The sequence below is a fragment of the Natator depressus genome, chromosome 7 (assembly GCF_965152275.1).
Source record: "Natator depressus isolate rNatDep1 chromosome 7, rNatDep2.hap1, whole genome shotgun sequence".
In the NCBI taxonomy this organism is placed as follows: domain Eukaryota; kingdom Metazoa; phylum Chordata; order Testudines; family Cheloniidae; genus Natator; species Natator depressus.
The window spans coordinates 70,919,555-70,941,175 of NC_134240.1; the positions used below are offsets into that span (position 1 = coordinate 70,919,555).

Below are 21,621 nucleotides of genomic sequence, written 5' to 3' on the forward strand. Positions count from 1 at the left end.
GTGGCATTAAGTATTAAATACCAGGATCACACTTACATAATTTATTCCCTTGATTGCTATTCTTTACTATTTTTCCTCAAATCAATACATTAAATGTAATAATACATTATGATTGTCACATTTTATAGTTAATTGTGTATTTGCATTTCATGATCTATTAAGCATCAAGCTGGGTATTTTCACACAAGCTTTTAATTGTTTGGGGAGCACCAAATGAGTCTATGAATCTTCACAACATTTGTAGTTAAATTTCTATTACCATTAGAAACAACTTCATTGTTTGTCATCCTAAAGCAATTCAGCATAGTTGATATTAAAATATTTAGTATACAACAAGCCGGATATGCAAGCAACAATAGATAAGAATGTATTTGACAACATTGCTTAATATTTTCATATTCAATTAGACAACTTCATTTTGACAAAGGAACAATATCACAGGGGAATTTAGGAACAATCACAGAAATCTTTTGCATCTATCTGATTAGATGCAACTCAGCAAACAAAACTGTGCAAAATGTTCCAAGAGAGTGGAGTATAACCAGTCTTCTCACATTGCTCTCTTGAACATGCTGGGATACATATTGACCTGCAACAGCATGTACTGGTGCCTGATCTACAGGGTAAAGAGTCATATGCATTTGTGTGTGCATGTGGGTCGAACATGCCAACAATTAGCCTAGTAATATCAGCAGAAGTACTCATTGGGTTGCCCTTCTTTCTTTGGTATTGCTTCTGAGTCCTCGCTTGATCGTGCAGACAGCAGCCTGTTAGACTCATCTGGGGTGTCTCTAGTCAAGTATTCTCCTTCCAATCCTTTAGTTTTGGCCCCTGGAGACAGACTTTCAAATGTGACATAGGACTCCTGAACTTCCTTGGGCTTCCGCACTAAGCATTTTTTGCAGCGCCTTTTCAATGCCCCACAGCAGACCACTAGGGTCAGAGGCACAGCAATGACACAGGCCACACTGATCACCACTACATTAATGAGTTTTTGGGTTCCACCGGCACTGGCAACTTCATCTGTGGAAAATATGATGCATTGCTCCTTCCTGGGGATCAGCCCTTTCACACAGACACACACTATGTATTTGGTCTTTGGCATCAGTCCATCAATGGTGATCTTAGTCTTACCTGGCTCCACACTGATTCTGCGCATTTCCCTTTCTCCAAAAATGGCATAAAGGACACTGAATATGGTTGTGTTCTTTGCCTGAGGAGCTTTCCAGGCCAATGAGACACTTTGATCCATGTCTCCTATCACTCTGACAGACCTCACTATACGTTCTGGCTCCTGTTGACCAGTGGGTAGACTTGATAGAAGATTTCTTGGGTTGTTATTCTGCTCCTTAACCATATTCTGTGCCTCATTCTGGAACCCTAGATTCTCTTCTGTGTTAACACGGACTGGTCTGGCACCTAATGTAGGTGAAGTTGAGGTTGTGATAACGTACCTAGCCACCAGCTTATCATTGTAAGCAGCTGCTTCCATCCCACTCACCTTCCCATTCCATACTCCTTTAGAGTTAGCATTAGAGTCATCAGTGCCTTCAGAATCAGTGATGATGAGGGATATGAAAGCCTCTGTAGCCCCTAGGAAGTTCTTTGCTTTACAAATGTACTCTCCAGAATCCAGAAAAGAGACTACAGGCAAGCCTAGAATAGACCAGCTCATTCCATCACTAGAAATTTCCTGGTGCACTGAAAAAAAAAACCCCAAACATGGATATAATATAAAATATTAAGAAGATGGATTCAGCAAAATTACTATTATACATAGCAGAATGATCATTTTTGTTAACCAAAATATGAAATCAAAATAAACCTAATGAAAGGATATTGGCTGTTAGCTACTGTCAAGATCACTTTAGTTGATCTAGTTCATCCATACACCCTCTTCCAAAAAATATGATGGAATTTTTTCAGGGCAAAGCTAGAATTGGAAAATAAGCTAGGAAAGATTTCCCCATCCTTAAAAAATACCATGTATATAAAACACTGCAAGCATCTTCATGAATGAGAGTGAAGAAAGTTGTGTTTGGAAGAGTCAATATACTTTTTTTACTTATGATTCACATGAAAGAAAATCACTGCTCAAGAGTAGACTGTCTTTCAAGATGAACATATGGTAGCTCCTAGAATGAATAAACAAGAGACAAATGGCTGGGAAATAATATGTTGTTTGCTGTAGAATTAAGATGAGTATACCATGTTACATACTGAGAACCTTACAAAAATCCAATCACGTTAAGATCCAGCCTTTTGGAGAAGGAATCTTGCTAATAAAAATTGAATCAAACCAACCAAACAAAATATTGAAGGCTTTTGCACCTTATGGGTTAAGTATTCATTGAGTGTGGAGGTTCAGCAGAAAACAATTTCCAATCTTCCTGTGACCATACAATACTCTTACAGCTAGAATGAGAGCAGTTTTTCCTTTCATTCTTTCAGAAAAGTTAATATTTCAAGCTGTCATATTATAGTGCTCATGAGGAAATTCCATCATTGAGAGGTACTGTATTTTTTCAGACAACTCTTCACTGAAAGGTGGTAACGCCATGTTTAATGCGGCACAAAATATATCAATCTTGACTGTAGCTAGAGTAAACTTAACATAGGCTTTCTAGAATGCATTCATTATTTTGCAGGAAGGGACTTTTTGTTTGTCTGTTTTTAATGTAGGAGGCATGTTTTCAGCATGATATGAAGGCATTATCATTGGTAGCAGTTGCACCACGTCATGCACAACAGAGTAATGGCTTCTGAAGATCACAAAAAAAGGTCTTCTATTAGAAGTTGTTCTATAGCTGTGAAAAAAAAATTATATCCGTTCCCTGTATCTATGGCACTGAAGAATCTCATAACACTTTAAGGACACATAACACAAATCTATTCATTTTGTTTAGATCTTATAAGAAAATTATTTAATAGGCTGTTTAACTTTCTGAACTTACACCCTTGGGAGAAATCCTGGCTCCCGTGACATGAATAACAAAACCCCTGTGACTTGAATGAGTCTAGAAATTCACTCTTCATTTCCAGGTTCTGGAAGATCTGTGCCCACCCACATGCCAAGGGAATATTTCTTGTTGTTCTCTTTAGAGACTAACTCTGAATTCAGATGGCATCAGATCCAGCCTTTCTTGTGAAAGGAAAGATCACCATGATAGGGGGCATTTAAAGGGAACAATGACTGTCTTGAAGAATCCCCATTTTAAGGGAGAAAAGCATTCAAAGTAGAGCTGATCTGAATTTTTCCAATGGAATGTTTTTCCATTGGAAAATGCCAGTTCATCAAAAGTGAAATGTTTGCAGAAATAACGTTGATTTCAATGCAACTGTATTTTTAAAAAATGGATGGGGGTGGGGAGAGAAGCACTTTGACCTTTTTGAAACAGAAAAATCAATTTTCCATTTTGAAAGGACTTTTTTCAATATTATATCTTTTTTTAAATAAAAGTCAAAATCAGAATGAAACATTTCAACCAACTCAAAATAAATTCTGGGGAAGAGGGGTTGTTTTGCAGGAAATATTGAAATGTGATAATTTCTGTCATTTTGAAATGGAAAAAAGTCAAAATTGAAGATTCCTCTGAGAAATGAAAAATTTTGTTCCGACCCAACTCCAATTGAAAGTCATTTTAATTTTGCGGGTGAGACTTAATGAGACACTGTATTACATACTTTACAATCTTGCTTATTGCATATGCTTTCAGTTACCTTTAGGAGTTTACTGACTTTTTTCCTCTCAATATTTGTTCCATTATCTTACCAGGGATTTTATTATTCCTCCAGTCTTCCTGTCACCTGTAAATTTGATCTTGGTTGAATTGACATCAAGGAAACATCTAGCAGAGATTTATTAACTGTTTTGATAGCAGTTCCACACTGCAGACATGCGAAAGCACACAATGGAGCCAGGGCAAGCCCACAACTAGTTTTTTAGGAAGACTGTTTAATATGTAATTAAAACTAATTTTAAAGTGCCTCTTATTTTAGCTTCACCATTGTGATGCAAATAGGTGTGCAAACCACCTAAAAGTACTTTGCAGAGAACAGCTTGAGATCCACTATTGCAGTGCATTTGTTGTGCAATAAAGAAAACATAACATGCTTCATATCATAGTTTATTATATAAACATTAATATATTCACACTGAAGTGTGGGTTAGTTGTATGAGTCTTCAGGGAAAAAACATAAATGCTGTAGAGAGTTACAATGTTAACATTCTCCTCCTGCTAGCCTCCTATTTTCTTATTCAGCAGGAGGCATATACAGTAGTTCTATTTATTTGGAAGAGCTGAAGCTGATATTTGCTCCAGGGTGTGCAGAAAACACAAGCCTATTTTCCAATCACACAGTGTGAAATAAAGAGCCAGAACCCACCTGTGCCATTGAGTTGATTACCATCAGCCCGTCTCCAGCTGAGTTCAGGAATAGGTACCCCCGTAGTGCCACACCGCAGTAACACAGTGCTACCCAGTATGGTCTTCACTTTGGCTACGGAAGTATGTACAACAGGGCTTTGACATTTTCTTAGTTCGACTTGACTGAAGAAGACTCCAGCAAGACTCCGTGGGGTGAAGCATTTCAGTCTTGGCTCTATAAATGCTATGTTAGGAGACTGGAAGTTTAGGAAATGGACCATTTCATACAGACTGCAGTCACACACCCAAGGATTGTCCTGCAAACCTGTCAAGAGAAATCATGATAGTCAACATTTCCATTGATACTTTCCACTTTATATTCATTAATGGACATGTGGTGACTGGCTTATAGTCTGCTTCCAACTAGGGGCATTTGTGGCCTGGCATACAGAATATAGCCTTGGAGTCCAGAAACCTGGGTCTTAATCCTCATCATATGGCGAGGACCACTCTGAGCCTTACTTACCCCATTGGTAACATGGTGCTAACACAGCTTTATAAACTGTTTTGGCATCGTGGATGAAAAAGTACCATGGCAGTGCGAAGTATGATTATCCATGCAATCAAAACAGATTGTTAGGAGGAGAAAACAGCCTTTCCTTAGTTAATATTGGAGTCAGCTTCTATATCTTTGGCTTGAAAAAAATAATTGTCCTGAAAATCACTACATTTATTGTAAAAGCAAAGGAAAGTGTTTGTGCGAAGTTTGAAGAGAATTCATCCTGCTGTTTTTGAGTTACTCTGTTTTGAAATTTTGACTTTTGTCTAAAGTTTCTTTGTCTCCCTCTAGCTCAAGACTGACTATTTGGGTACCGCACCTTCAAATTTTCCACATAGTTATATTTCTTTGGAAACTTGTACACCAACTATATTTGAAGAAAATATTTGACAAGAAATCAAGCAGTTATTAGAGGTTTTGTTTTAAATGGTTGGGAGAGAGACCTTCCTCATTAATTTCAAATGATGTGAATGAGAAATTTTTGCTGTGGCTTCAGTGGGAGCAGGAGCAAGTACTTGGTAAATGTGTGAGCACTTTCCCATCCCCTAGCTGGTTGTAGTGTACAAAGAACATATGGCTCCTTTTAAAATTCAGAGAAACCTTCCTTTAGATCAATTAGTAGAGACCTCTGTTTTTAGAGCTATAGAACAAAAGATCTAGTGCAGGTATTTGTGGTTTGCTATAGAAAGGTGACAACCATTCAATATTGAATGCAACCAGAGTCCCATTGTATGACTGATTATAACCCCTTTTATATCTCAAAAAGAAAGAAGGATCTTCATGCTTTCTCACATTATCAATCTCACAGGCAACTCACACATTTCCTGAAAATTTAAATAACTTTAATTTTACTCCTTTTCCAGTTTCACAAGACGTCTAATTTTGATTCATGTCCCTCTGTCTGCCCAAAGAAATCACATTATGCCAAAAACTGTGAAACGTGGGTGGATTTTAACAATATCCCTTTGAAAAAAAATTTAAATATCAAAATCACAATAAAAATAATGCATATCCATGAATCAGTTGTTGTACTGTGATAAATTATGTATTTCTTTACCCTTGAAAAGAGTCATTTGTTTGTTTAAGATGTAGGTAATACAAGGTCTTGTGTCCTTAACTATTCATTTCTTTGCTTTTAAACACTTGGGCTTGGCAAAGGAAGTGATAGATGTATACATTCTTGTCACTTAAGTACCTTAACTGGTTTTAAAATAAAGTTATTGGGTTTTATTTGCTTTGGAATTAAACATATTTTATTACTCAAAAAATGATAATGTTAGAAAAATAATGACTTTGAGATATTTAAGGGTTCAACTGAAGAAAGCATCCCTAATTCAGGAGAGTAAGTAAGCACATACTTAACCTTAAAATTGATGGGACTTAAACACATGTCTAAAGATAAGGACATGCTGAAGTGCTATCTTGAATTAGAATTGATTTAAGCAGGAGTTTAAATACTTTTGTGAATCAGAGACTAAAGTTGATTACATAAAGTAAAGGCCTAGATCATGCGGTGCGGTGCAGGCGCTACCCTGGATTCTGACATAGCTGACCATGGGAGGCTCACCACAGATTAGGCATACCCTCAGGCAGTCTCCTCTCTTCTGCCGGCAATTCAACAAGCTGTCATGGAAGGATGGACATAACGTTCTACTAGCATGCCTTTTGCGTGCAGATGATTCTATACCTGCAGTGGTGCTATGGCCTTGCCTACAGTGACATATTTCATGACATTTCCAAGCACTGCACTGGTGGAAACAGTTTAGGCAGGGCACACGTGTTTTTACCCCAATCTGATCTAACACTACTCCGAGCAAGTCTATATGACACCATAATAAACATAGTTTTACCCTGTTTACACTAACACGTCCAGCATTTATACCACTTAAGCAATGGCACTGCTGGTAGCACATCACTGAGATTCTAATTTAGACACAACATTGCAGAAATACCAAGGCTTCCAGTGAATAAAATATCTGTGAATGCTACAGTTAGTATAAATGCAGTTCAGATCACGAGCAACTGACATCTCACAGAAATATTAAAGATTTCAGAGTGGTAGCCGTATTAGTCTATATCAGCAAAAACAACGAGGAGTCCTTGTGGCACCTTAGAGACTAACAAATTTATTTGGGCATAAGCTTTCGTGGGCTAAAACTCACTTCATCAGATGCATGGAGTGGAAAATACAGTAAACAGTATATATATTAAAGCACATGAAAAGATGGGAGTTGCCTTACTAAGTGGGGGTCAGTGCTAATAAGGCCAATTCAATAAAGGTGGAAGTAGCCTATTCTCAACAGTTGACAAGAAGGGGTGAATATCAGAGGGAAAATTACTAACGAGCCAATGCAATCAAGGTAGACGTCACCCATTCCCAACAGTTGACAAGAAAGATTAAAAACATTCTGCTGAAGAAGAAATGATGCCTGTCTCATTCCATGCTATCAGTGTTGGGAAAGTGTTTTAAAAGGGTTATGCCTTAGTGGTGGGACATTTTCTACAAATTTTAAACTAAATACATTAAAACTCAGGGAACGGATGATGAATAAGAGCAGGGGTCTATAAAAAAAAGAGTCCATAAACATTGTCACATTTCTAAACAGATTTATACTGGCTGCACCCATACCCCTTGTGTGTTTGCTGTCTGCAAATGTTTTAGAAAGTTAATTTACTATAAAGAATGTTTAGAAACCTAGCAAAAGTAAGACAGTATTACAGAAGTTAACTGGAATATTCACAGAAGTTAACTTAGTTTTCTGATTCTCAGTCACTTCCTGAAATCAAGCTCTTGATGTATGATCATTATATTTGTCCTCACTGGTCACCTTCACTTTTCCCTTCTGGTTAACGTATCCATATCTGAGAGATATACAGATGTGCTATCTACATAACAGTGAATCCAGTTGTTAGATCAGTTCTGCTATTGTTTTTCTGACCAACATGCACACAGATATTTTTCCGTGAGTTGTGCTAACCAAATCATACTGTATGGACTCCATGGGCAGGCTGCAGTATGGTTTTAAATATGGTCATAGCTTGGTTCTTTAAAAGGGTCTTCTCAAGTTCTTGCAGCTCAGCCCTTGGCTATGGACTACAGATGCCTCCTATGTCTGCATGTACTCCTGGGTTCCTATAACATATAAGGAAATTATCTATTTATCTACTCAGTAAAAAGGACTAATGAAAAATATGATCTAAAACCCATGGTCAATGTGCACTAAAGGTCGAAAAAAGCAAGCAAAATGCCAGAATGCAAAAGGAATGGGATGAAGATACTATAATGCTACTGAGAAAATAAATGGTAGGCCATCACCCAGAATATTATGTTCAATTTGGCCAGGCCTGTCTGGAAAAAAATATAGTAGAAATATGGGCAACAAAATAATTGGACAAGAAAAAACATCCATATGAAGAGATTAGAGACTGAAAAGATTGGGACCCTTGACAGATGTATATAAAATAATGATGGTACAGAGCAGTGGTTTTCAACCTTTTTGGTCCACAACCCAAACAATGGCAAAAGCACAACCCAAACAATGGCATAAGAATTGCCCCACAATCTACCATGCTCCACAATCCTGTGGAATTTAGATCCTGGGTTGATTTTGTGACCATTTTGTGGATTACAGATCATGTGAGAGTGGGGGCAGCTGTTGCTGCTAAAATGAGGGACATCTCACAGAATATTAAAGGTTTCAGAGTGGTAACCATATTAGTCCATATCAGCAAAAACAACAAGGAGTCCTTGTGGCACCTTAGAGACTAACAAATTTATTTGGGCATAAGCTTTCGTGGGCTAAAACTCACTTCATCAGATGCATGGAGTGAAAAATACAGTAAACAGTATATATATTAAAGCACATGAAAAGAAGGGAGGGAGGATTGCTGCTAGAGAGGTTTGGTGGTTGCTGGATGAATAGGCTTGGTGCAGTTGGAGTGGGAATGAGGGACTTTTTCATTCTCTCGCTTTCCCTATATGCACAGCACTCATCTCTGAGTGTTGGGAAGCACTGCTCCAAGGGGCTGTGAAACTGGCTACACAACCTACAGAGAGACAGTTTCTCCCACCACAGAGCCAGGCCCAGTGTGGGCTGACTGGCAAAAGGGGCCTGAGCAGCTGTCCTGGGGTTAGATCTTTCCTTGAAGTCAGTGGGAGTAAGGATAGCGTTGGAATTAACACCCAGAATGGACCATGATGGTTCAGAGATGGCTAGATGATCATTCTTATAAGACTATTCCTCCACCCTTCCCATCTCCTTAGTATTGCAATACCTGCAATACACCAGCTATGACCAGGAACACCTCATTTGCTTATGGGCCTTCCTCATTCTTGCCTTTGGCAGGGATTTTACAACCCAGAAGGAATAACTTCCACTGACAATCTTTCTCTGGGAGAGAAAATAGGACTTGACCATAAAATACACACTTTTTTCTCTTCTAAACTCACAGTTCAGCCATTTGTTTGATCTCTTGGCAATATTTTCCTTTTTCATTTCAGGACTCAAAGCTCATGTGAGTTTAGTTCAGTAGATACTATGAAAAAATTTTTGCAGTAAAAGTACAAACAAATTAACTGTGGGAAACGCTAATTTAATCTCAAATAACCAATTCTATTGTATTTCTATTTTCCAAACAAAGACATTTGGGCTTTGGTGTAGTTGTCCAGACTTCCACTCTCTCTCTCTCACTTAAGCACCACACTACTAATGCCTTCACTATTGCCCATCTCCTAGCCCTTCCTGTCTCCTCTGCAGCTTTTTTCGGAAGGTGATCCAGATTCTTAGCTTCACATTTACTGAATCTATGTATCTGTGTGACACATGAGCCAATGCAGCAATTGATGATCAACCACACTATCACAAACTACTCCTCAAGCCCCTACTCAATTTTGATGCCTCATCCAAGCACTTCTTATACAAAAGAACATCACAAAGCTGACAATGAAAGAATATCTAGAAAGCACTAAGCTGTTTCTAAAAATATTTTTATTATGACATCCTAAAACCAAAGGCTTTGAAGAGAACTAAAGGGAATGACTGAATCCTTGCTATTCATAGATTTTTATGCTTTCAGTGAGAAAGCCATGGCCAGGAAGGAAACTTAGGATGCAGCTGTGCATCTCAATCCCGGGACTAAAATCCACGGACTTCACACACTACAATCACCTGTGTATGTGCACAGAGGGGAAATCTGGAGTGGGGTTTAAGAATCAGTGGGTTGGTCTATGAATTATAGTATGGCTCTACCCCATTATCTCCATATACATTTCTGTGTATGGATTTCTTAAGATCCTGGCACACGCAAACTGTACAGATGATTGTGCAAGACTATCTTATGTTGGCCAAAGTAACAGCACAAAAGTCCTTCCTAATCAAATGCTATAATAATCCATGAAGTGAAATATGGAGTAAAATTTCCACAAAAAGAGATCTATGCAATATATTGTTATAGACAACATTCCATAACATGAAAGGGACCATGCAATAGCAAACATGTCTTTTGTTTTGTTAAGAATTTATTTAGCACTTTGCAAAATGCACAGAGAAGACACCATTTATTTTTACTAGCTAACCAAACATTAACGAAAGATACTAAAAACTGGCCAGACCACAACTTGATTCTTTTTTTAAAAAATGTGGGGGTTTCTTTTAAGTGTGACCTTAGTGTTAGAAAAACAAGCTCCCCATTTATCCACAGAAGAAGATAAGCAGCATTGTAAGCTTCTTCACACTGTGGGGACCACCGCTGGGAATAACTCATGTCCTCTCCAATGAGATTGTCAGCAAGAGTGTGAATTGATGACAAATATTGTGGTGGTTATGAATGCAATATGGACATAAAGGGTCACATCCTCAGGTGTAAGCTGAAGTCAGTGTCACTCCATCAGTTTATACTAATTGAGGATATGGTCCATAACCACTTGGAAGACCTAGAGACCACCAATTTAGTTCATGTAGCCTATCAAACAACCAGAAGATGGCAACAACGTTGAGTCACCCTGAGATGGATTTGAATAAATGATCTAGAGATAAAACATTCAGAGCCAAACCCCTGAACTTCTCAGTATGCTTGTTGCAGAACTTCATTCTGGGCTACTGCAACTGAGATGGCTCACCAGACAATCAACTTTTTCACTGTAACTTTATTTTCTGATGCAAAGCCACCCATCAAAAAATATCATTCTAGAATTCATGGCTGTTCAGATAGTGTATGAAGAACTGTAGTTGTCCTTACTTTCAACAGGGAATCTCTTAGCCTGCAGGGGGACTATAGGAGCAACAATGTATTTTCATTAAAAATACACTTTCTTGCTAGAGTGAATGAGCAATATTAAGGTACTGCTCTTGTATGTTACATGTTTGAGATTCGTCTCAAGTGCATTCTAATTTGCCCTATTTTTTTAACTCTCTTACCTAAGATGATCTTGGAATTGTCATTGGGGAAGTAAGGAACTACCTGGAGGTTAGCCCAGGTTGAAATAACCTCTTGAGGAAGAGTCATCAGTTTATTGCTAGACAGATCCAGGTAGGTGATGTTCTTGATGTAACGAGCAGCTTCTGCTGGTACTGAGGTGAGTTCATTATTGTGTAAATCCAGCAGCCGTAGCTGGGGCATGTCTGCAAGAACTTCCCATGGAAATAAGATTAAGTCATTCCCATCCAGTCTCAATTCCTGTAACCGTCGGAGACCCCTAAAGGTAATCACACTGACACTAGCCAAAGAATTGTAGGGCATCCAGAGGTATTCCAGGTTACGGAGAGAATGGAAAGCTTCTCCTGGTACTCTCCTGATGGCCGTCTTTTCTATTCGAAGTTTAGATGTATCTCCTGGGATGTTCACAGGGGTGAGTGTCATCTCTGGGTCATTGCACAGCACAGTTCTGATTGGCAAAAACAAATATTAAATTACAAATTAAAAAACAAATATAAAAATTAAATTAAATATTTTGAATTTTTTTTACTTTATTCTAATCTATTATTTGTACGTGCTTTTCTCTTTTTCAGTTCCTTTGTTTTCTTACCAACCATTATATACATATATGACTGTGCTATGTAAAAAAAAATCAAAGCAATTTAGGTACATAGGATCAAATTCAATCTTTTTGTAAATGAATTCAGTGAGTTGCACCTATTTATATTGGGTATGAATCTGGCTCATGAAGTCTTTCTTCTTTTTATTTTTAATTGACTTTCTGAAAATTGTGATCATAACATTCCTGCACTAGAGAGTATGTCAGTACATGTTAAAACACAGTTCACCAGTTGAGCCATGAGAGATTTGGCTAAAGAGCCAAATATTAAACAAGCCTCTCTCAGGTAGGAGTCAGACGTGTTGTGATAACTGATCCTACAAATTTACCCTAATTGTGAGCTCAGCTGTGAAAAGTGAATGAAAGTTCATAAAGTGTCACAATTACCTATGACAATCAATGTTGATGGGAAAAGGTGCAAAAAAGAAGCAAAAAGACTGAATTAGTCCAAATAAGAAGGCCTATCGATATAATTCAAGGATTGTGTTAAGATCATACTTGGTAAACAAGAAAAGTATAGAACTAGAAATCAATGAACCAAAATTGGTGTGTTGGAAATTAGGCCTAACTGGTTGACAAAATAAAGAGAGGATGGATTATTCCATCCATTGCCTTTTTGGGGCCCTTCTAAAAGAGACTTTGAGGCAGAAATGGGGAAACTTTTTACCACCACCATGGCTGCAACAGAAGGATTGTTGCCATTACATCAGATCTTGATACTCCAGTGGAGACACTTGAGCATCATTGCTGCACCAACAAGGACCCCAACCTGATACATGTGAGATCTTGCTCTGTTTCCTGCTCCCTCATGTGCTCCTTTCTGTCCCTCAGCCATCTTCCTCTTGTCCTCTCTCTCTCAGCTTTTCACCTGACTCTGAAACCAACTGTACTGCACAGCACCAGTCCAGCAAGATGAGATGGTCTATCCAGCTCTGCTCAGCCTGAGAAGGACCAGACCAGACCAACCAGATGACGTTCCTGACAGAGGAAGTGAGCCGGGATCCATAGCAATAGCTGTCATGGTTAATCTGTCTGACCAAAGCATACGTCTGTGACTGACCAGTTGCCCTGCGTCCTGAGAATATCAACAAAAGCCATATTTCCCTCATCTTTACTATCCTATCTCTACTCTCCCTTCTGTGTCTGTCTGTTTTGTCTGAAGTAGGAAAGTGACTATCATTCCCAACTCAGGACTGAGCAACAGAACTATCCCTTTCTTCCCCACCAAAAAGTACTGTTTAACTGAATAAGAGATTTTAACCAATATTCACTATCTCCAAAAAGGGACTTTGTTACTTTTTGATTAAGCTTGTTTTACATAATCAATTTCAGTTTCAATGGTCTTTACCTTATTTTGAGTCTTGTCCTTTTATATGTTTCAAATCAATAAATGTGTAACCTTTGGTATGAATTTTATAGTGCGTTCTCCACAGTCCTAAGCAGGCTGAGGTCTCTGTTTACCAAACCCCAAAACTTGTTTAAAAACGTTCAGTGTTGGATGGTTTCAGAGTCATGGCAACACCTTTGACTCTTTGGGCCCTTTATTCCATCCAACTGAATATAACAGGGGAACACACATTAAACACTATATGGAATCTCCTGTTCATGAAGTGAAGTCAATTAACCCAACAAAACTCTACTTTGAAATCTGAACTACAGTGAAATCTGTTGGACTGTGTAATAGTGGTAGAAGCCACTTCACTTTAAGCATTTGAAAATAGATGAGTCAAAGCACTGGAAATTATTCCGTTGGGGAAAATCCAGCACTGGCTGGAGTGTGAACTAGATGACCTAATTGCTCTTTCCCATCTCTAATTTCTAAAGGCATATCCTAAATCCTTAATCTTTATTTACTTGGGCCTTATACAAGCAAAATTTGACTTTGGCTTTGTAAATGCATGAAATTGTAGATAGCAGTGAGGAAGGGAGAGAGACAGATATCTTAGAAAATACAATACAGAATGCACATCAGTTCGCCTAACGACAAGGGGAAGGGGGGAAAGGCAAATTCTTAACATGAAATAAAGCTTAATTTATAAAAAGTAGCAGAATCAAATAAGCATGTTCCACTTCACATGCTAGAAGAGGTACTATGAGGGAAACGTAATATGATAATCTAAGGACCATCTCCTCATGACTGTGGCTGGTTAATAAATGGAATATTATAAAACCAGATCATTTTTAGCTGAAAGTGATTAATCCTGTACTATAAGGGCAAATAAATAACATAACTAAATTGCTCTTGCTAAGTGAGGCTTCCTAGAGTTAAATGTCTTCAAGCTTCTACATAAAATTGTTCATTCATGATAGGTATACAGTATAGTTACTTTCATTTAGTACTTCTACAATGGCATTAAATCTGTGATGGAAGATGCAAACACAACCCCGGGAGGTTGAGGAAAGAAATGCTTCACCTGACTCTCAAGCAACAGGGTGCAGTCAAGACTCAGACCAAAACTGATAGGATCTGGAAGAAGGCTCATCCCACCCCCCTTAACTGAGGGTTGGGGGTTCGGGGAAAAACTAAGAACAAAAAGAAGATAATAAGGAGACAGAAAACTCGTCTCAGTAATGCATGCACAGAAGGTTCAATAATATGAGACCCTATTACACCATAGCAATGTGCACTTATGCTACTGATGATATTTCCAGATGATACTATTGAGCACTAAACTGTTATTCTGTGGGATAAACCCCTTCTACTACTGGGAACTTGGCTGTTTTTTCACTGAATCATAATATAGAAAAATGACAACAATTATTCACCGTAGGGAATGGTAGACACCCACTTTTTAACATAGCTACCACAAAGTACTACAGTATTTCCCAGTCACTAGAAGGTAATTCCACTACGGCCTCTTTGGGATAACGTTGATTATTTTTGTTGCATTCCTTCTCAATAACTACAGGTAATTTGTGTTTCCACTGTACTTCTCACATGGAAAGCTACTGGTGCTACTTCTATTGCACCTGAACGGTCTTGAGGAAAAAAATCCATTTTACAGACATTCAAAATCTAGGTGACAGTTTTTAATTTCTCTTTGTTGAATTCCTCCATTAGAATCCTGTCTAGAAGAAATATGTACTCCAGAGAAAAAGGGATTGCTTTCTCTCCCTCTCTCTCCTTTAATATTGTGAATATATTGTATAAAAGCTTGTCCTGTTTCCCATTAAGTCAAATAATTGCTTACTTACTACATTTCAACAAAAAGCATCCTCTACTAATATCTTAATTGTATTTCATTCCAAAAATAAAGAACTGGTCTTTGTTGAGATTTTGTGGAATTGAAATAAACCATTCTCAGATTTTACATTTAATGTATGGAATCTGCCTTTGAGTTTTCTTCTGGTTTGGGGATTGTTTCCTTCTAAAAAAAAATCCTCTGATTAAAGGATTCTTAAGTAAATGGAATAGAAGGCAGTACTCCATACATTTTTGAAAGCACTGTACTAAGCAAGCCTGATTAACTCTTTGAAAAGAGAACAAGGTGGGCTAGAACCTTAAGACATTTTCTGCACATACGAAGTCCAGTATTTTCCATTTTATTCATCTTTCACCATTATACTGATGTTAATTATATTGCTTCTACCCTAGTAGAGAAGATCACCAAATGCTTTTTCTGAAATCAGATTATAGTGTGCTCAGAAGCTAATCCTTCTGCACATAAAGCTGTCGTACAGAATGATTGGGGAAAATCACACAAAGAAATAACCATGACACAAGCCATGGGTTTTTTTTTTCATATATCCTTACAAAGGTGAACACAAAACCTTCCAGATGAAAACAAAGAGAACAAACATACCTTGCTTTTGTTCCTTCATTGATACTATAGAAGGCGCAGCTACATTGGGAAGGGCAAGTGCAGTGAGCTGAAGGCAGTCCTCCAAAAACTAAGCAGCAGACCAAGCCCACAGTGATCCACATTGTTACCTGCACATGAGGACGACTCTCAGATACTAGACAAAGTGAAGGTTTTTCTCTATTGTTTTGTCCAGGGGCTGGTCACATCTTGTTAACTGTCTTTCCATTTCATTCACACAGTGATCTTCCAGCCCTCACTGAATCCATCAGATAAAAAAGGATAGGCAGGGGATTAAGGATGGGGACTTGAGTTATTTTCACGTAGGTGCTTATTGCTTCCGGGAATCACACAGACAAAGCATCTCTTCCCTCAGCGAGCATCATCAATCCTGGATTCCAATAGAAAACCAGTGATTGTTGTGTGGAACAACATAGTCTTTTTGTGATTCTATCAATGACAATATAAATATTACTTTAATAGATGTTGCCAGTAACTCACTTTCCTGTAGTGATTTCTTAGATATTCAAAAAGGGTTCCTAGTACTGCAGGAATCTGAGCCACTGAGAATATACAAAAATATGGAAAACTATTTTATTGATTTGGCTTTTCTTTTAAGAAAAAGGACAACGGTTTAATGATTGATTGATTTTTGCCAGTATGACCAATGTTATAAAACTAAGAATGATAGAGTAGCTAGAACTTTAATAAAATATTAAATACATACATTTTCCTGGTGTTTGTCTCAGTGCTAACACATTCCTGAAAGACTAACCATTCCAAGACTGCTTACTGTCCTTAAGAGCCTTTGATGAGGGACCATACCAAATGTTTTCTGAAACTCAAAGTATACTGTATCAACTGGGTCACGCTTGCCCACGTTTGTTGACACTCTCAAAGAATTCTAATACATCAGTGTGGCATGATTTTCCTTTACAAAAGCCATGTTGACTCTTCCCCAACATGTCATGTTCACTGATGTGCCTGATAACTCTGTTCTTTACTGTAATTTCAACCAATTTGCCTACTACTGAAGTTAGGCTTACCTGACAAAAGTCAGATGAAAGTCTTCACGTCCTGCAATATAGATGTAATAGGGCTGATTCTGAGCTGAATTACACTGGTGTAAATCAGGAATAATTCCAGTAAAATCTTGGCCCCCATGAAGCTAATGGGAGCTTTGCATTGACTTCAGTGGAACCAGGATTTCACCCAATGGTGTTACTGTTGTGAAAACTGGTGTAAATGAGATTAGGATTCTTTATTTTGAGGCTCACTGCTCAGTGTTTCTGGGTTCAGCAAAAAGGCTTCTACTCCTCCTGCAGGACCATTTCTTTTCTTTTTACCGCTAGTCTATTTCCTGTCACTTTCCATCTTCTCTACTGAGGGCTAAGATCAGAAAGAAAAAAACCCTCAGAAATGAGATTTCCTTTGGTCTTGTTCACTGGCCCTTAGATCAGAAAGCATGGCCATTACAGTTCTTCCTTTCAGTGCTTTCTTAGTGAGGAGTAGCCTTGGCTCTGCCTACTTGCTATCCAGTTGCTCCTGGCGGAAGCATCTGGGCCTAGCCCCTTGTGCTCCCCCCATGGCCACGAGTGAAACTGAAGTTCCATCCCTTACACACACTTGCAAGGAAGCAGTGAACCCTTACACCCACTTATGCCTCTGTGTAACCAAGTAAGGGCTAGGCAAATTCTAACTTTAAGTAGATCGTGAATAGTTTTTAAAAAGACATTGACTTGTAGGGTTTCTACCTGATTATGCCATGAAGGAAGGATTTGTCCTGAAGAACTGCTAGGAATGTTTTCCCCCAAAACTCAGATATCTTCCAGATCTTCTTGGGTGTTGAGAGGTTGAGAAAGGTGAGTGCCATTCTTTCAGAGGCCCTGGCCTCTACACAGATTCAAGGCTTTCCCTGACCCTCAGATCTGCTCAGCTCCTACAGAAGCGCTGTTTCCCCACAAGCCACTGCCATCAAACCCTCCCATCTGAGGTGGGGAATTATCTATGTGGTGAGGGAACCCATATAATTTGATGCACATGGGGTCTGCAGAATTTATTCCAGCAACCCATGCAGGGTCGAAGTGGAGGATAATGCTTCAAAGAGGGACCATCCCCTCAGACCCACACTTGCCAACACTCCTCACCTACAACCCTCCCTATTATGGAGAAGTTGCTTTTGTGTCTCCCTTCAGGTACATAATCAGTTCAGCCCTTCATTAATAACTTATGTATTTCTTGCAGGAGAAACTGACACATTACTGAATGTTAATGGATAAATTACAGTAAGAGCAGCGAACATTATTTCTAACAAAGAACCTTTACTAATGCTTTTACTATAGAATATTTTACCATAGAATTCATTTTTAGTTTTTCATCAGAATGAAATATCACTAGCAATTGTATTATACCTGTGGGTAAAGAATCCAGAGAAATGAGAATTCCAAGGTAACGTATATGTGATGTGTGGGGTAACTATTAAGTAGGCGTTTTACAGTGCCATGATTTTGTACGAGTTTGTCTCACTACTAAGTGACTAAGATCACAAGTCTTGCAAAAATCAGTTATTCTGAGGAGTGCTCAAAGGATTATTTTTCCCCATGCTATTTTTATATTTAATGTTTATTGATCTTTGAAAAGAACTTCAAACAGCCCCTTATTTGTTTCTTAGATATCCGTATGTGGGACTGCCATTAAGGGCTGAGCTTCCCAGAAAGCGTGTCTGGTCCAGGTGCTGTGAAGCTTATGTTGTTGTTATGCACAGCCAGTTGGAACCAGACACAGAATAAAGAAAAGCACTTAAGCCCTGTAAGCACAGAGTGATCTCTGAGCAGCAAACTGTACGAGCAGTTTTGCCAGGCCCTGCTGACATCTCAAGCAAAGAAAAATATTTGGCATCAGCCATTTCCCCCAAAATTTCTCCCCTGATAAATAGTGGGAAATGTTCCCTTTTTACATATTTATTTCATTCTTTTAAGTCTATATACAAGTGAAGGGTTCTTTTTTCCTACAATAACCAATAAGTTTACTCACTCTGTTGATTCGTCAACGCGCGTGCTATGATTCCCAGAGCAATAAGTCTACCCAGCTCCTCTTTCACCCCCTGCCTTAAGGTGAGGGGAACTTTCATAGAGGCATGAATTGTGGGGCAGTTGGGCTCTTTCAGCTCTATTCTGTACTCTGTTGAGAGCTTCCCTATGCCTCAAGGATAGAGAGATTATTTTTTCAGCTACAAATGTACAATCTCTGAATAGAATACAATCCTGGGAGAGATTTGGTGGATGCAGACACACCTACTAGACAATTTGACAAAAGGGCAGTGGAGCAAAGTAGGCATATATTTGTTTCCCCTGTCTGGAAAAAACTATGTACTTGTCCTAAATAATTATAATTACAGCTTCACTAGAAGATACTACAGCTAAACAAGTGATCTACATATCAAATCTATTTTTGCTATACATGGTCTAACACAGTAATGTCAGACAATGGGCCACAGTTTAGTGGGCATGAGTTTAAGCAATTTGTAGTGAAGAATGGGTTAGACATATCACTGCCATCCCTATTATCCCCAATCCAACAGGCTGGTGGAAAATGGTATCAAAAAAATAAAGCACCTACTGAAAAAGTCTGTGGAGTCAGAATCTGGTTTGTATTTAGCACTGATAAATTATAGAATGGCACCGGTGAAGCATGGGTTGTCACCTGCTGACATTTTGTTCAACAGAAAACTGGAAACTAAAACCAAAAATGCCTGCACAAAATGTCTCATGTCAGAATCACTAGGGACTTGCAGCTGAAAAAGAAGATGTAAGTGCCCTACTACACCGACATACACCGAGCATATATGTAGCATTTATGTTGGTGCAGTTACGGCAAAGCAGAGTCTGTGTAGACACTGTGTTACCTGCTTCAGCTTTTGGCCATCTCCAGCATAGCTGTAAAATTGAGAAGAAAGTCAGGCAGCTAGAGTCCCCGGCTTCCAACTCCCAGCCAGGCTGCTGGCTCTCGGCCCCACATTGACCCTCTTCAGTCAGTGGAAGTGCTCCTGGTGAGGATGTGCACCACCGACAGAAGGAGGGTAGTGTGGACATCAGGCACCACAGTAATTATTGTAATGACTGTAAGTCGATCTAACATAGGTCAACTTAGGGCTGTAGCATAGACATGCCCTGAGAAGAGTAAGAGACATACCTAAGAGCAGATGTCAGTGCTCCCATCCTTGAGTAACTCTACAACTAGGAGCTTAAAAAATCCCTCTGTATCCAAGTGATACAATTCAGACCTCAGTTAAACTGCAAATAACTTTCAGTGCAACCCAACACAATTTTTTCCATCTCCTCATGTAACACAGATCTGTAGCTCGTTGGCAGTGCAGCCAACAATGCAGTGTAGGAAACACCTAGATCTCAATATTAATTATATTTATCACTTATATAGTGCTTTATCCCATCACACTCAGGGCCGGATTTCCTATTAGACACAGTAGGCCCATGCCTAGGGATGCCAGCATTTTAGGGGCACCTAAAAGTTAAAAGTGGGTTAAAAGTTAAAAAGTTAATACATACAGCTCCCCTGCAGGCAGTCGGGCTCCTAGTGCGAGTTGGCAGCTATCCAGCATGTGGGGCTGGAGCAGGGGGAGCAACTGAGTCAGCCCATGTGGAGGTGCTGCTGAAGGTGCTGGGAGCATCACAGCCCCTTCCCAATCTCGGTCACCCCACTGCATCTGCCCCATGCCAGGGAAGGTGAGGGAGGGACGTGGCCAGCATTTGCATGGGCAGAGCCAGAACGGGGCTGCCATGCTGGGCTGTGGGAGAGATGGAAGACATCGAGGAACCACTAACCATGAGGAGAGGTACAGTCCCCGCCTTGTGCCTTGCCTGATGCGGGTGGGCTGCACCCCAGCTCAGGCTGGGAGCACCGTGCATGGAGGAGGGTCTCGTGCCTTCCCGGGGAGGCTGTGTTTTTATTTTTTTTCTTTTCATTTTTTATGGAAAACACAAAGGTCAGCTGTAGGTGGGGGGGGGGAGACAACTGAAGATGCTGTGCCGAGGGGCACGTATCATCACTTAATTTATCATTAATGTTAATTAATTAATTCCCTCCTCATATGCTACACTTGAACTTTTTTTTTTTTTTTTTTTGGTATTTAAGCTCAATGTTTCATTTTTAGGGAGGATAAAATGGTAACATTTGTACAGCAATACACTCTCTTCCTTTGGGCCTGCTCCTGCTCCAACTGATGTCAATGAGAGCCATGCCATTGACTTCAGTGGAAGCAATAGAGGGCCCTAAGTTACCGGAATAGAGCAGTTAGATACAAATTAGAAGGAACATTGGAAAAGATACCGGCAGGAGGTATAAAGCTGCATTCAGTAAAGGTATGCAGATTTGTTTTGCATACCCTGAATACAGAAGGATCTCTTGTTCAGATTTTGAGTGTATGTACATTGGGCCAAATTCGGCTTTCAGTTACAATCTCAACAAACTCCTGAGCAACTTCAGTAAAGTCAGAGTGTGTAATTTAGAGTAAAATTTTCCTCTCTGTTTTTGTTTCCATAAAATTTAATCTAATTATTGTCTTTATAATATCTAATTTTCCTTATAGAATTTCTGAACCCAGGTGTGGATGAATATCAATAGACTCCACTCACTTGGAATCAAAAGACAAATTTAGAAGCTAACATGACAGATCAAAAAAATCAAACCTTTTACTACCGAGTTAATTTTCTTTAATTGGACTCTTGGAATAGATTTTTCCTTTCCCCTCTCCCGTACTTGAGAAAGGCAGTTTAATACAAATAAAATAGCATATATTTATAATAAATAAAAGCTATAAAATGCCTTATCACTATTCTGTCCGAG

General features: G+C 39.0%; 1 protein-coding gene across 1 annotated transcript; it reads right to left on the reverse strand.

The window, feature by feature from the left end:
• Positions 1-427: 427 nt before the first annotated feature.
• Positions 428-16,014, reverse strand: LRIT1 (leucine rich repeat, Ig-like and transmembrane domains 1). The gene is made up of 4 exons (XM_074959944.1): positions 15,763-16,014; positions 11,343-11,809; positions 4,387-4,692; positions 428-1,701 (listed from the first exon to the last, which is right to left on the reverse strand). The coding sequence occupies exons 1-4, from the start codon at positions 15,882-15,884 to the stop codon at positions 689-691; spliced, it is 1,908 nt and encodes a 635-aa protein (XP_074816045.1). The 5' UTR covers positions 15,885-16,014; the 3' UTR covers positions 428-688.
• Between the last annotated feature and the right edge of the window lie 5,607 nt (positions 16,015-21,621).